At 34.1% G+C, this 16,824-nt stretch overlaps 2 protein-coding genes across 2 annotated transcripts; one reads left to right on the forward strand and one right to left on the reverse strand.

Annotated features, from left to right (window-relative positions):
• Window positions 1–5,567: 5,567 nt before the first annotated feature.
• On the reverse strand, window positions 5,568–6,870 carry LOC135125920 (bax inhibitor 1). Its single transcript, XM_064051697.1, has 3 exons — window positions 6,555–6,870; window positions 5,854–6,484; window positions 5,568–5,748 (listed from the first exon to the last, which is right to left on the reverse strand). Exons 1-3 carry the CDS (start codon window positions 6,599–6,601, stop codon window positions 5,716–5,718), a joined length of 711 nt encoding a protein of 236 aa, XP_063907767.1. The 5' UTR covers window positions 6,602–6,870; the 3' UTR covers window positions 5,568–5,715.
• Window positions 6,871–10,456: 3,586 nt separating this feature from the next.
• On the forward strand, window positions 10,457–14,464 carry LOC135125921 (pre-rRNA 2'-O-ribose RNA methyltransferase FTSJ3). The gene is made up of 7 exons (XM_064051698.1): window positions 10,457–10,620; window positions 10,669–11,426; window positions 11,485–11,733; window positions 11,784–12,746; window positions 12,796–12,983; window positions 13,037–13,251; window positions 13,308–14,464. The coding sequence occupies exons 1-6, from the start codon at window positions 10,554–10,556 to the stop codon at window positions 13,242–13,244; spliced, it is 2,433 nt and encodes an 810-aa protein (XP_063907768.1). The 5' UTR covers window positions 10,457–10,553; the 3' UTR covers window positions 13,245–13,251; window positions 13,308–14,464.
• Window positions 14,465–16,824: the final 2,360 nt, after the last annotated feature.

Genomic DNA, 16,824 nt, shown 5'->3' on the forward strand with positions numbered 1-16,824 from the left:
AACTGTAACAAGTTTACGATCAGATATCTATGTGTACATCTTGCCACTATAGTAACGACCTAAGATATGAGTATTTACAACAGCACATATTATTATTAATGTTATTAATCGTACTATGAACTGTGAATTCATAGAAAATTAAATCCTACCCATAAATTATACATATTACAAATATAATTTCATATTAAAATGTTAATACGATAACTTCAAAATTAACAAATTTACATCATCAACTAAAGTTTAGGTAATCTATTTACCGTATTTATTCTTACTGCAGATTGTAAGTTTATCTTCCAAAACATGTTAATTTTGCTTACGTTAAATACATAAAACTTATTTACAAAAAAACTCATTTTGTGGCTTATCCAAAATTGATTTCCAATCCAATAAACAGCCTTGACGTGGCCACAATACCTACGTGGTTCTAGTTAAATATTTATCATAATGACATGCACACATTCTCGTAGTGTCATTGAACATTGTTACCATTGTTAAGTTAACAAAAATACCGATCTTCATAAAACGTATTTACTAAACAAACCTAAACTTACATTACTATATACATATGTAATAATAATCAACGAAAATGACATGTCAGATGAGAACAGGAAACAGTATGTTGTAAAACAAGTGCAGAAAAAGCTTATTACGGCACGTGTGAAATTTATACTTGTATAGTAATTTTACATGCTAGTTTTTCTACAGTTGTATTTTTTATTACTGTATTTGAGCAAGGGAGTTGTACTAAAAATGAGTCAAAAAAGAACCTAAAATCAAATAATATAAATGACACGTTCTTCATTAACTCATAGACATTAATTCTACAATAATTAACTATGAAGTTAAGAACTAATTACTAATTTAAAAAAATAGTACAACAATATGAAAAGAAAGAAAACATAGAAACCACTGCAATTTTTCAAAATTCATTTGTAACTTGTTGCTAAAAGTGTCTTTTCGTTGCTTTCATCAAAACTTTTACAAAAACTATCAATAAAACAGTATGACATCAGATCTATAAAGTTATCAACCTAAAAATTTAGGTACGAAGAAAGAGAAAACATCATATGAAAAGTCTTGGCGTTATAAACTATGTTAAACATTTACAGAAATTATTTCTTATATGTTAAGTATTCCTCTATAATTAGTGCATCACTGTGGTAAAGCCAAACATTAATTGTTAATTATTATTATTAGTCATCACACAATATCTGCTAGAATGACATACGAATAACACACAAATAAATATGTGGTGTCGACGAGGTGAACGAGTCGGACTTCATATAAAGTCGATAGTGCATGAATATTTCGATATTCAATAAATAAACAGTTTTTGAGTACCTGTTTAAAATTGATTTACTTTTGAATTTTAAAATATGTTAATACCCACCTGCCCAAACCAGGTAAATAATTTAAACATTTTTTAAAATCACAAAACAAAATCATAATTTTGTTTACTCTTTTCCATTATCCAAGTACTAATTTTTCTAACTAGTTTTGTGAAAATGTCTAACTGAAAACAAAAAGGTTCACTCAGGATCTAGAAGAAGAAAACTGTGAAAAGAAGGAGGATGAAACAATTAGCTGAATATTTTCTGAATCTCTGCAATCAACACCTTTATAAAGAGACTAATATGGGTAAAAAAATTGGTCTAAAGAGTTTAGACAGTACTTCCCTCCCTGTCGGAAACTTGACGACTGCATGCCTATTGTGTTTTTTTTCTCATTACATTTTTGTAGTGGGAATTTAAAAAAAAATGCGATGACGTCATCAACATTTTTGCAAGGACACGTATATCAGTTGGGATAGATGTAGTGTAATACTAAGAATAAAATTATTATACTCTCAAATTTTCGGGAAAATGAATTGGGTCGTTTTGAATATTGATTTGTAATAATCAATAAAATAACGAAACAATTTACTCACGTATACGTATCAGAGGCAACTGAAAATCGTGTATGTATAAACATTCTTAATTTAAGATGACAGGCGTAACAGCATACGTGAGAGTCAAACAGAGAAACTGTAAACAAAACGACCATCGGTTTTATTGCTTCGACTTCCGCTTATTATATAAAACATTGGGTTTTATTTTAATTCTTGACGGTGAAATTCACAATTGGTTGATTATAAACATGTCTATTTCACATTCGCGGAACCAAGTGAGCGCATAAAACAAATGCAGGTATGTAATGTTAAAGTCGATGTAAATAAGCGTGCTACCCTTATGTTTCAACCGAGTTTTTCCTTTAACAAATTTTGTGTCTACCAAATTGGGTTGGTTGGGGTGTAATACTAATAATAAGTGTTGCCTTTAATTTAATCAATAAAATAAATTGACTTCATTAATTTTTTTGAACCACCTCTTAAGAAAATCTAAAAAATATGAATGGAATGATAAATCACAAGTACAAACTCATCATATTTTTTGCATTTTAGATAGGATTTATTCAGCAAAATTTAAGGGTGACGTCATCAATTTTTTTAGGAGGGATGAACAAATACATTTTGTACAAAAGTTTACCATGCTTATAATAACTTTAAAATATTCCCAAGATTTCAAAGCATTCGGTTTTGTAATTCCTGATTAAATCGATAAAATAAATTCACGCCTACATTAATTTTTTTGAGTCACCCTGCATATGCAAATCCAAAAATATGAATGGAATGATAAATCACAAGTACAGACTCATCATATTTTGTACATTTTAGATATGATTTATTCCACAAACTTTTGAGCTGACGTCATCAAGTTTTTGGAGGGGATAAGCAAATATTTTTTGACTAAAGATTTATGATGCTCTTTATAGCCTTAAAACATCTGCAACATTTCAAAGCATTCTGGTTAGCAGATTAAAAATTAAATTTCAAAATGTTGTTTTATAATTTTTATTTTTTTTTCCAAAAATCTGGACGTTTCGGGTGAAAAGTCGATTCAGAGTTGTAAACTACATGTGTAGGACTATTTTATTTTATACAATTGAAAACCCATTAACTATGTACAATTTTGAAGTGACGTCATCGCATTAGTGGTGGGGATGATTAGACAAATTTTGGTTAGCGTTTTACCATCTACATGATATTCTTAATATAAATACAAAATTTCACAACAATCGGTCGAGTACTTTCGGAGATTATCTGTCTAATAAAAATCCGGGACGGCAGACGGACAGACGGACGGACAGACGGACGGACAGACGGACAGACAGACGGAAATGGGAGACCTATTTCTTCGTCTTCTAGGGGTCATGAAAGATCGAGAAAACGTAAAAGTAGAGAGTCGGCCGACGGACTCGATTACAATACTTCCTTTGCTTACGCTCGGGAAGTAAAAAGATCAAAACCACCTAAGTAATCTGCAGATTTTCATCCTGCTGGGTGGAAGTTTCCAGTGGCACCATTTTTAAAACACATTATTGTGAAACGTGGACCATTTCAAGTAAGGAAAAATAAATCCGGAAAAAGGCGAAAATATTAATCGATTAATTTATACCTAAAGAATGATTCTGTTAATAACGGATATTAATATCCTCAAAATTTCACAAAAACAACTAAAAAAATACAGTTACATTTGCTACTACTTCAGTGTATTTTTCACTACATACTTCTATACCTATATACACGATATACATTATTGTACAAGTATATCGTGTCAAATATAAAACTTCATTTGTTGTTTTCTGTAGAATCGATGGAGATTATTTCGTTTTCGATCTTCAAGGCTATCAACGATGATAATTGCTTCTTCGGCGCCTCTTTGATAAACTTATTGTTTTCATTAGCTATAAATTATTATCAAGGTTACCACATTTTAATAATAATTCACTGTAATACAATAAGACAGCCAAAAATAGAATGCCTGATAGTAGAGGAACAAGTTCTGAACTAAATTATTTTTCTTAAATTTTTTTTCTTATCTAAATTCTGTATTTTTTTAAGGCTTAGAAGCTCTAAATATGTATTTAGACAGCAGGAATGAAAAAATGGAATTTAAGTACATATACTTACAATTATTGTCTGTTTTTTAATAAAAATCACTTTATTAACTTCAGTTGTTAGCTCTACTGAATCCAGTATTCATTTTCGTTTCGTGTAAAATTATTTTTGATTATTAACTTTTAGGTGCCTTCACAGCGCGACTTACCGCAGACCCCAATAAAAGCTTGTTTATTGTTTAGGGATTTTATTAAGGAAAGAACACTGAAGTCCCGAACAAATAAAATGTAAAGTTAGATGTTTTACCAATCCTGTTTTTCCGGACGCGAAGACCTAATTCCACCCTGGAAACAGGACAAACAACTCGTTGTGCCCAATATTTTTACAGGGGGTGGGAATACAATAAACAACCCTAAATCCAAATTACCGAATATTGCAGCCATTTTCACTTATTTTTGTCCGTTTACGAGTATCTACCTAGATCACAGTTGACAAGTTATTTTCCGCGGTCCTCCCGTTAAACCAAAAGCTGCACAACATGATACTTCTCCATATCAAAATTATAGCAGTTTTGTTAGTTTTACCCTCTATCTAGTAAATACAACGGGTAGGTATGTAAGGATCTTGCCAAATTACATTAAAGCATTCATCAACTTTAAATTTGGGAATGAAAAATATACGAGGAAAGAATATTGGTTTACAAAAATTAATTTTGCATCAGCATTTCCATCATTTTTTTTCCAGTATAATACATATCGCTGAGGTTTCTTTAAGAAGCAAAAATAACGAGCGAAAAAGCATGACAAAAATTCTTCAGATATCGTAAAAAAAAAGCTGTAAGTCTGTGGTGTAGGTCATGATCATGAGATATCCATTTCCATCTCTCTCTTAGGAGACAAAATTATCTGTTTATGAATGTGGTCATCTTTCACCCACAATGAATCAAAAACGCATTATCTTTTGCAACCGGCGTATACATCACGTACACGAAAGTATTTTACTCTGACGAGTTTTTGGTGCTGACAGCGAAACCAAGTGCGAGCGAGAGGAATAAACGAGAAATATAATATAATTGCAAGATAATAAATTTACATTTCCTGGACTCGATAGACAAGTGTTTTGCACGAGCTGAGATATTTGCAACAATTTATTCTGTTCGCTAAACAGAAATTAATTAGTTTGAAATGCTTCCTATAAACTCATTTGTATGCGCGGGTGCCTAATCATGATTGTGATTGTTCGCCGGATCGTTTCAACTTGGAGATAATTATTGCTTCCGCTGTTTGTAAACAGTGAAAACTCTTGCCAGAACTGAACATAAACTGAAAATATATTTACAGAGAAACTAACACTGTAACGGCTTATAATTAGCAGATTTATTTTTATAAACTGGATCCATAAAACCTGTTTACTGCTTACTACAATACTGGCTTGCTGAAACACGCAGTTCTGCATTCAGCAGACATAAAAAAATTAATTTAACAAAAATGTCGCACTTTGTATGCGTATTTGAAATTGATTTTCATCAACCTTGACAAAGCAATACGCGTAACACTTACGTGGTTCTACTTAAATATTTATCTTAATGACATGCACACAACATTGTTACCAATGTTATCAAAAAAACCACTTTTACAAAAATTATTTATTTGATTAACTTAAATTTACATTATATAATAATCAAAGAAAATAACATATATGACAATTGGAAAAATATATTACACAACACCATATCACTTCCTAATTTAACAAAAAATTCGTCAATCACTTAATTGTTTTCAATTTCTTCGCTTCTTCTGCGATTCCTGCTCCTATAACAAAATAACTCGTAAGAAAACTACTCTCACCCAGATTCAAAAATAAGGATTAAATAGGACAAAGGTAAAAAGGAGGGGAACAGACCTGTCTCTAATTACCTTCTGTGTCAGGATGATAAGTACTCTGCGGAAAATTCCAATGAAATCAACGAACAAATCCAACGAATGAGTGACAAAATCCTTGCTTCCCATCCTCCTCTTTTCGATGATCAGCTGTGTATCATACAACACGAAGCCACACATGGCAAACAATCCCAGGTACAACTGAATTTGGAACAGCATGGACGATCCAAAGAACAAGTTAGCCAACGACAAGATCATCAAAGTGGAGAGTAACGACATGAGGGTGCCCCCCAAGTACAGCCACTTGCCCCTCTCGGCCAGCAACGAGCAGACGGAGAAGCACACGAATACCACGGCCGTGCCCACCAAGGCCGTCACGACAATGCTAGGGTCCACGGCGATGACGTGCTCCAGCAGGGGCCCCATGCCCACGCCAGTCAACGTGGTGAAACCCAACAGGTAGCCCATGCGCATTTTCAGAGTTTTGCCGTTGTCATCGGGGGTGGCCATCAACAGACCGAAGAAGACCAGGGCGCCGATGCCCGAGAGGAACCCAGCCTGGAGGATGTTTGTGAAGAGGTGGATGGAGGCCCCGACGGCGGCGGCCATTGTGGACATGGCCAGACAGGCGTAGACATTCTTCAGGTGCTGCCTCACGGGAGGTTCCCTTGGGGAAACGAGGGGTTATTGCGTTCCAAGATGACGTTATCGGGAGTGACTAAGCTATTTATACTTACAGTGAATTACTGAAAGAATTTAGAAACGACTGTATTGACGGCGCCATAATGTTTGCCACTTTCAACTGTTTAATTTGGACACGAAACTATGCGATTATTTTGGAACACACACACTGGAGACAGTTTTTCACTTTGGTTATTGCTGAATAATACTTATCTTCACCACGTACGCTTATCGAATACCTTTATTGTACACAAACGCGGGGTCCAAGTAGAATAATACACGTCATGCAAAATAATCTAGAATAAACTCGGACCATCGGGAGCGCCTCTGATTGGTGGGCGTAAGTGGGCGACGTCACGGGTGGAACAAGATGGCGGTTTATTTATTGTTGTTAATTTTGCGTATATCGGTGTCAGGTTGACTTACAGTGTGAAGAGGACGTCTTTTATTTTTAATTAACGGTTATATGTGTATTTTTACGTCGGGTACATATCGAACAAATCTATAAATAGGGACGCGACCGAAGCGCCATCTGTTGGAATGTGTACAAACGACACGAAAAATTAACGAAATGAAGGATAATGGACTTAATCACAAAATGCATTAATCCAGAAACATTTTATTTATTCACAACCTTAATATAAATATAGCTATCAATATTCCATATCACCTGATATTTTCGACAAAATATATAAAGTAGGCCAATTGATGATCACGTGTCTTTAGATGTCAGTGGCGACGGTGGGATCAGTTTTCGGGGAATACCCATTTTTCTGAAAAAAGAAATAAAAATAAAATTGGAAGTTTTGCTATTGTTTACAGTAACCAAGCATGTTTTTTTTATATCTGAATATAGTAGACAATAATTAAAGCTCTGAAACGTAATTTTAATATTTCAACGAGACCGCCGAGATTGATTGTAAAATCAAAATACAATTAAGCACTGCAATTACCATAAAATATGTATACATAATAACAGTGTTCTAAGTATGCAGGAAAATGATAAAAAAATTATTCTCTAATGTAAAACTTCTTACAGAATTATCCCCGAAAATTTACGATTAGAGATACTACAGCATAAATCAAATCGGCCTGTACAAGTGCGGTCAACATTATAACTAAAAATATAGTAGGAGTTAGAAGCATCCAACTGAAAAGTCTTTGGACTGATAAATATGTAATAACATAAAGATAATAATTATATGTATTGACACTTGGCATTGGAATTACACTCATAAATAGTCAAGCGGAATTTTTAGTAAATATTTACTCTTTTTCGCTGTTTTCAACTTGATAAATAAATAATCGAAATTCCAGTCAGCCATATTGGACCGGAACGTCAGATAGTAACATGACCTGAAATCACTGTCTTACTAAAACCATATTAACAGCAATGAAATAAAAAAAAAATGAAGTGAGTAGTTTGGAGAACTGAGATTTTTTACAGGTATTTTTAACAATGTATATTTAAGTATTATCTACAAACATTTAGTACAATGGAATGGAAGGCTTTCACGATCAAAGCTAATAACAGAAAGTCATTTTCCGAATTTGTACCATGTCAATTTTGGAAAGAGTTTCTACGTTTCGGCAACTTTTGTAAGAGGCAACTTCAGGAATTTAGAGACAAGAAAAATGAACAGTTCGGAAGGAAAAAATGAATCTCTCCTGACTAAGAAAAAATAAAACTGACAACATTCAGCCCCCGAAAACGTTTTTCTGACAATGTGGCACAAATTTTTTGTTAACTCCAAACCATAAAAACCCCGAAAGATGCCCTACATGCAAAGAGTTTTACAATTAGAAACCAAGAACTGGTTCTCCAATCGGGACGCTCTGAGCGTAGGAGCAATAAGAAAAGGCCTTAGAGGCGGTTTAAGTGAAAAAAGGAGGTGACAACTAATAAGGGTTGGAGTTTACAGAGACAATACAAAATAGTTTCTTTAGTTTTACCGACAAACCACCAAAGTTTTTCCAGAAATATTTGAAAATAAGTTAATCGCTTTTATTACCCCCACTCCAAACTGGAAGGACTCAGGAAATTGTTTAGGGCATATTTCATAAGTGTGTTGCAATCAAACTTAAGATAAATAAAAAAGTTAAATGCTTCGTAAATATATATTTCTATACAAAATTTATATGCAAAATTCATGTGCTGACTAAGCGTTATTTGCTTATATAAATACAGTACAACCTCTATAATCCCAATTAACGATTATCCGAATAGAGGCTATTGGAAGCCGATGCTTCTTTAATCCGAACAAAAACTCTGCAATCCGAACTGAACTTGCAAAAATAACGCAAGATCTTTCTGCATATGTTGTATGGAATATTTTGAAATTTTTAAAAATTGCGATATTTCAATGCACTAAATTAATTAACTAATTCTGGAAAAAAGGTTGAAGTTATCGAAGAAATGAGGCCCGAAATCTACAAGAAAAAGTATTTAGTTAAATTTCGAAAATCGTCGAAAATGGGTCGAAATTTGCATGTGGAAAATTTCATTTTTGAAAAATTCATCTAAAAATTCTGAAAAAATTCAGGGTATGGATCCCGGCGTGTTGATTCCAAAAAGATAGCGTGTTTATGGTCACGGAGTAATATTTTTTTAGAATGTATCTATTATCCATTGTTGCTTAAGAATTCTTTAATTTTGTTTAATAAAATTAAGGTTTATTTCTTGAAATTTGTTGTCAACTGTGTATGAAGTTGTTATTCAATTCCCTTTCAGATTTTTGGGAAAATCGCTGATCCGAACAAATCGTTAATCCAAACACACCTTTTTCCCAATTAATTCGGATTATCGAGGTTCTCACTATACGTGTAATGAAAAATGTCACCCATGTTATGTGAAAAAGAGTATACTAGCTAAAATTTTATAGGAGTAAATTCACACAAAAATTGCCGCTCCCCCCCCCCCCCCTAAACGAAATCCTGAATCCGCGCCTGCTGGAAATCCACCCCGAACGAACAGGTACTCGGATATTTTTATGAAAATTATACTCGGAGCTTACCAAAAGCTAATGACACTCATAAAATTCTGTTTTCAAATTATTTTTAGAAATACTATATAAAAACTGTGGCTCCTGATAATGAAAATGGAGTAATTTAACCTATGTACTAGACAAGGATAGTACGACAATAGTAATTTTTTTAACAATACTTGGTACCAATGTCGAAACTATAAAATTGCAACCTAATCATAATGGCAACAAAAAATACCCGTTATCAAAACACCCGCAAAGTAAGAAGGACAAAGATGTATATTTCTATTTCAAATGCAATTCACGTGACATCCAATCACAAGAAGACTCTAACCACTGTCCCTCTAACGTTTGGGAGAAAAAGTAATCTGAACCCCATGAGATCTGACACTTATTTTTGGAAACAGACTTTTGAAATTTTATGAAAACATGAGTGAAGATACAGCATATTTTATTTAATTAATTTGAAGTATGATAACTGTACATAATTTTTATAGTTTTGATATATTTCTTTAGGATTCTTACAGGAGGTAAAATGTTAATTCTTAAGAAAACTTACTAATTCGAAAATAACAAACGTTGTCTTATGAAAGTCAATCTACATTTTATCAGTGATTTTAAAAATGCAAAAAATATACCTTAACATTGAAGACAGAACAAAACTGGAATTATATCTTACAATTAATACCTGAAATTTTAAAACATGATGGAAAATATTGTAAATTTCAGAATTTATGAGTTTTCATAGCTACAAAGTCTGTCACAATTTTTGAACAATTTCAGAATAGTGTACAACGTTTTCTATATCCTGAACAATATTTAATAGCTAATTTAAAATGAAATCAAACTATTTTTCGTTAATTATGTTTTGCTTTCCCTCCCTAGAACGCCGTCACTGCGTAGAAACTCGTACGACCGACTATAGAACGCTGTCCAATCTGTCAAGTATCGACAGACACCTACATTTCCTGCATTACCAACACAAACCAACACTACATAACCTACAAAAGTGACATGTGTTTACCAGTTATAAATCTTCAATAATTTTAAACACACTCCCATTATTCAACGATGGGGAAGAAAACCAAAATCGGAAAACAGCGCAAAGACAAATACTACCAACTCGCAAAAGAAACAGGTAACATACCCCCATCACACCCCAACCTAACCTCAAACCCGTTCTAAGGTTTCAGATCTCGTGCCGCCTTCAAACTAATCCAACTAAACCGCAAATTCGAATTCCTCCAAAAATCTCGAGTATGCATCGACTTGTGTGCCGCCCCCGGCGGCTGGATGCAAGTAGCTCAACAAAACATGCCCGTCTCCAGCATCATCGTCGGAGTAGATCTATTCCCGATAAAACCCATCCCCGGCTGTATCTCCCTCACTGAAGACATCACGACCGAAAAGTGCCGCGTCGCACTTACCAAGGAACTACAAACATGGAAAGCCGATGTGGTGTTGCACGATGGAGCCCCAAATGTGGGTAAAAACTGGCTGCATGACGCGTACCAGCAAGCGTGCTTGACTTTGAACGCGTTGAAATTGGCTAGCCAGTTTTTGAAGAAAGGGGGCTGGTTTGTGACGAAGGTGTTTCGCTCGAAGGATTATAACCCCCTGATTTGGGTTTTGAAACAGTTTTTTAAAAAAGTGCACGCCACTAAACCCCAAGCATCAAGAAATGAGTCGGCTGAGATTTTCGTGGTTTGTCAGTATTATATTGCGCCTGATAAAATTGACTCCAAGTTTCTGGATTCGAAGTACGTTTTTGAGGAGTTGGAGATTGAGCCGCAAAATAAGTTAAATATTTATCATCCGGAAAAAAAGAAGAAGGATAAAGCCGGGGGCTATCCAGAGAATGACTATACTTTGCATCATGTGCTGAAGGCGTCGGATTTTATTAGGCATCCAACAGGGGTGGAACTATTGGAAGCTGCCTCAGAGGTTTGTTTAGTTACAACACATAACAAACTTATATTAATTTTTTTTTTTTTTTTTTTAGATTGTTCTTGACACTTCTGAAATTGCAAGTCACAAGAAAACAACCCTTGAAATTAAAGAATGTTGCAAGGATATTAAAGTTTTAGGAAGAAAAGATTTGAAGGCTCTTATGACTTGGAAGAAGACTCTGAGTGAAGAATTTAAAGAAAAGAAAGAAGAAAAACCAGAGAAAGAAACAGTTGAAGAGGAAGCTGCAGAAACTGATGAAGATGAATTAAAAGAAGTCCACCAACAAATTTTAGAGTTAGAGGTGAGTACTTTTCGCACCATTATGGCTTTTATTTAATTTATTCATTCTAGACTGAAGAACAACGCGATTTAAAACGCAAGAAGAAGAAAGCACAAAAAGAGCGCAAGAAACTTAATGAAAAACTAAACTTGAAGATGGTTTTAAAGGGCGATTCAGGACCCACAATGGAGAATGATGGCATGTTTAATTTAAAACAAGTGACTAACAATAAACAAATGAATAAAGTCCTCAATCAAACTCCCGACGTCGTGGCGCAATCAGATGATGAAGAAAATGAAGTTAAAACGAAATATATTCGCTATAATAAAGATGAGCAACATCTTAGTGGCTCAGGATTATATTACAAAGATTCTGATTCAGAATTAGAATTAGAAAGTGAGTCTGAAGATGAAAGTCAAATAAAAGAAGGCCTTGGATTGAGCGACAGCGAAACTAGTGATGTTGACGATTCCAAAACAAAAGTAACTAAACCTAAAAAACACCCCTTAATCACTGACTTGGACCACCGAAGCAAAGAAGAAAAGAAAGCTCATAAAGCAGAATTGTGGTTTGAAAGGGAGGCTTTCAAGAACTTGATAGATGAAGGTGATGAAGATGCAGATTTGGATAAAACAGTAAAAGAGTTTAAAAAGAAAGGCGCTAAAATTTTGGGTGAAGATGAAGAAAAATATAATAAAAGCACTAAAAAAGTTTCCACAGATAGCGATTATAGTTCTGATGATTCAGAAGATTCTGACTATGATGTAGAGCAAGAAATTAAAGTACCTGTGAACAATGCAAAGAAAGATGGTTTTGAAATTGTCTCATCTGGTGAAAAAATTGGTAAAAAGAGGAAACAGAGGTTGGGTGAAGAAGAATTAGCGCTTGGAACGCTGATGGTGAACAGTAAAAAGACGAAACGGGATATAATCGACGCGGCGTGGAATCGATATGCTTTCAACGACGATAATTTGCCTGACTGGTTTGTACAAGATGAGCAAAAACACATGAAGAAGGATGCCGCAGTTCCAAAAGTATTGTATGGTCCGTGTCAAAGTATGTTTATTATTTTGCTGTTTTCAGGAAATGGTCCAAGAGTATAAGAAGCAATTGCAGGAGCTCAACGTGCGACCCATTAAAAAGGTAATTGAAGCAAAAGCTAGAAAGAAGAAGAGAGCTTTGAAGAAACTTGAGAAGGCAAAGAAAAAAGTGGAGAGTTTAATGGATAACGTGGACGTCTCGGATAAAGAAAAGGCCAAACAAATAAAGCAGTGAGTAATGCGATAAGAAGTGTGGGAACGATAATCGTTTTGTTTGTCTTAAGGTTGTATAAGAAAGCAAGACGAGAACCTAAGAAAGAGGTGACGTACGTGGTAACCAAGAAACACATGGCTGCTAAAAAAATGAAAAGGCCGGCCGGTGTTAAAGGTCATTATAAAGTCGTCGACGCACGAATGAAAAAGGATTTGAAAGCACAGAAGGCGAAACTAAAAACTCAAGGAAGAAAGAAAAACAAAGGAAGAAAAAAATAATTGTGATGTAAATTATTTCGTTGTTACGTGGTTTTTCTCTAATATAATCTATTTTTATTGCAGGAGTATTTTGCTGCGTACTTTTACTTTTTCTTAAATAATTTATACAGTGATTAAACAAATTGCCAAGGTTGTTTACAATGCATTTGAATGTTTATTTTTAAAGAAACTGCATAATTACGCAAAGGCGAAGGGTTATTATCTAATCGTACGGTAATAATAAAACTTTGTGAATTTCGCAACGTGACGAATGCAGGATAAATTTAATGTCACTTCCTGAGAAACCGAATTCGTCGAAGTTAAGTTCCAAACAACACGTCATGTCATGTTCTGCGAACCCGAATAAACAAAAGCTCGGTTGAGTTTTCCGTTGCGGAATCGGCCGCCTTTTCGAGGGCTCATAATTCAACCGACAATGCAATAAAATATCATCAATTTGAATAAATGTGGTGTGACATAACATGTCGTAAATTGGCCGTTGTTTATGTCATCCATTGGCCCTCACCTTGAAGACACTTCCCGCAGTAAAAAGTAATTTTCCAAGCGGCCATTGTCATACCAGAAACCCATTTATCTCATACACGCAAATTGAATTAAACGAGTATTATTAACTAATTATCTCTATCACTTTGACCATGAAAACGATTGTGAGCCAGTACACAGGCAGCTCATGCCAACCTTGAACCCTCCGTTATCAAATACCCAAGATAAACGCGTACAAACAACGGCGCATTTATGCTAAATATCTCGCTCCTATTATTGTTATTTTCGTGGCGGTGGCGGCGGCGGCGGAGGCGGCAGCAACGTCATGTACCCTACACACGCACATCCTTGAACCTCGATATAGCAACACGACAACAAGTTCATAAAAAAGCGCTAAAAACAGAACTTTGCTTGTTGACGCTGAGTGTCAAGAGGTGGAAAAGGGGCGGGGGGACGGACGGACACCCACCAACGGCCCCGACGCGACCGCCCGACTGACCTTGCTAAACTTGACCTTGCTTTATTTCAGTAGCGCACCTCAGGGACTTTGGATATCTACCGAAAACCGACTCACTCCACCACGGTAGCGCGACACCGCACGAAAGTTTAAATCTCCCGCCGGACGAGCGACACCTGGCGTTGGAGAAATTCAAAAAATACCCCTATCTGAGGCGCAGGAAATCGCTTCGTGATTAATGAATAATGAATACATTAAAAAACTGCAATTATTTTTTTAACATTTTTTATTCAACACTAAAATATAGGACACAAGGTGACATTTTTTTGTACCACATAATATGTGTTACACTTTAATATAATTATCAGGAAGGAAATTTTTAATTATACGCCTTTAGGCCTAGAATAATTAAACATTCAGGTATAACACGAATGAAAATCCTTAATTTTGCCTGGTCCTATTTATAAATCACACGTATACTACTAAATAATAAATAATGTGTGATACGTTTTAAGTATAGGTCCACGTTACTGTACTCATGTGACATTTGACAATTTGATATATTGAAAAAATATTATTCCATTCTATAAAAAAAGAGAGAGAAGAGCACAAAGACTGTGACTATTATAACAATCTAACTTTATCTTAGTTTATATCTTCAGTTGTCATCAACTTAGTTTTTACCACATACAGATGGTCCAATTATAGACTTGTTTAGAGAAACAAAATTTGAGATACCTGCAATAGATGTATAATTTTTTTTCCGTTTTATGTTAAAACTGAATCTGTTAAGCTTCATTTACACAATGATTATGAAGGGGAAAGCAATCAAATCATTTCTCCATATGTGACGCCTAGATATGCTTTAGCAGCGGCGCCTCACTATTGTGATGTAAATTAAGCTGTATCCATATGACGTATAACAGCAGGCACTGACAACTTTATGAAAAAGTTTTTGATAAATATATTTGGTACTTATAAGAAATACCTCAGGTCAGATCGTCAGGTTAGATCAGGTATTTTTAGCTTCCAAGGAAAGAACGAAAAAATTACTTCATTACCAAGCTAAGAATGACAATTGGAATGTTCATAATCGGGATAAATGAGATATTACCTATAAAATAACGTGCGAAATGCCTCTTATTACACAACCATAGAGTAATGAAATAAACAAGTATCAAAATTATGCTGAAAACGAACTTTGTATACAGCGTGGTTAGTTTGTGCTGCTGCAATAAAACTAATTGTCGCATTGTGAAAAATATAATTAAAAACTCATTTACATGTTATTCTCTATAATGACTCTCAATACACGTTTATTTTGTGTAAAACTTTTCCACAACGAGTATTTAAACAAAAAACTTTACATTCGAAAAACTGTAAATAAGCTAACATTATCATCTGCAGCTAGTTTTACATAAAATATAAGTTTTTACAGTGATGTTTAAATATCTGTTACAAATAGAATACTATATTGTACAACAGAATGGTACTCATTTCTTACGGACAAAAAAATATTGTGAGATATACATTTTTATTTCCTAAGGAAGTACAGTAACAGAGGCAACTTGCCAGTTTCATGTTTTCTCGACGTTTCATGGTACCTATGAAAAAAGTGGCCGTCCGTTTCTGTCTGTCAGTCGTCTATATCAATTTTTATAAGACACAATCTCCGAAACTACTAGACCGATTGTTGCCAAATTTTGTATGTATATTAGGAATATCATTTAGATAGTATAACGCTGACCAAAATTTAGCTAGTCATCCCTACTACCAGTAAGATGACGTCAAAATTTACAATAATATATATTTTTAATGTTATAAAATAAGATAGTCTTGCACTTGCGATATATGAATTCGCATTGAATCTTCTCCTAGACACCCAGATTTTTGGGAAAAAAATTCAAAATTATATAACAACATTTTGTAATTTAACTTTGAAACTGCAAAACCCGTTATGCTGTCGTGTTGAGTGTATAAAAACGGTAATAATCTTCTTTAAAAATTTTTTTTCATTTGAAGCAAAATCGAAAGTGCTATAAAAATTAATGAAAGCACTCTTATCATTAGAAATACATATATATTACGTAATAGATGAAAATAAAAATATGTTAAATTTATAAAAACAAATAGTTATGTTTAAAAACAAAGTAATGAAAACGATTGTCCCTGGATGGTTACCTCAATAACATTTTTCTTCTATATTATTCAACATATCATTAAACCTTACTTCTATCGCTTCAGTGAGGACTGAGGAATATATTGCTCAAAATAAAATCTCTGGCTTAAACAATAATTCTTCAGTTGCTATGGCATTTCCTATCGGATCTTGGCTGCATGACTAGATACCAGAAAGCCCTAAAAATAAATCTAATCTATTGATATTTAAAGAATTGTATTTTTGAAGCAACTAAAGACATTATAGCTTCACTATAGACAATCTGATGTTCCTTGAAGGTCTAAATAAACGAAATGCATTCAAATGAAAGGCAACATTTACCTTTTGAATTTAAAATTATGGGAAGTCATTTTTGTACAAGTGACGGTCATTAATGAAATGAATTGTGTAAAACTCTCGGAAGCTTTCTTTTCACTTTTTTGTGGAGTGAAATCGTGAAAATTCAAAAATTAAAAACCTCT

The sequence above is a fragment of the Zophobas morio genome, unplaced genomic scaffold (genome assembly GCF_036711695.1).
Source record: "Zophobas morio isolate AGI-343-1 ecotype UQ-CSIRO unplaced genomic scaffold, CSIRO_AGI_Zmor_V1 ptg000009l, whole genome shotgun sequence".
Taxonomy (NCBI): domain Eukaryota; kingdom Metazoa; phylum Arthropoda; class Insecta; order Coleoptera; family Tenebrionidae; genus Zophobas; species Zophobas morio.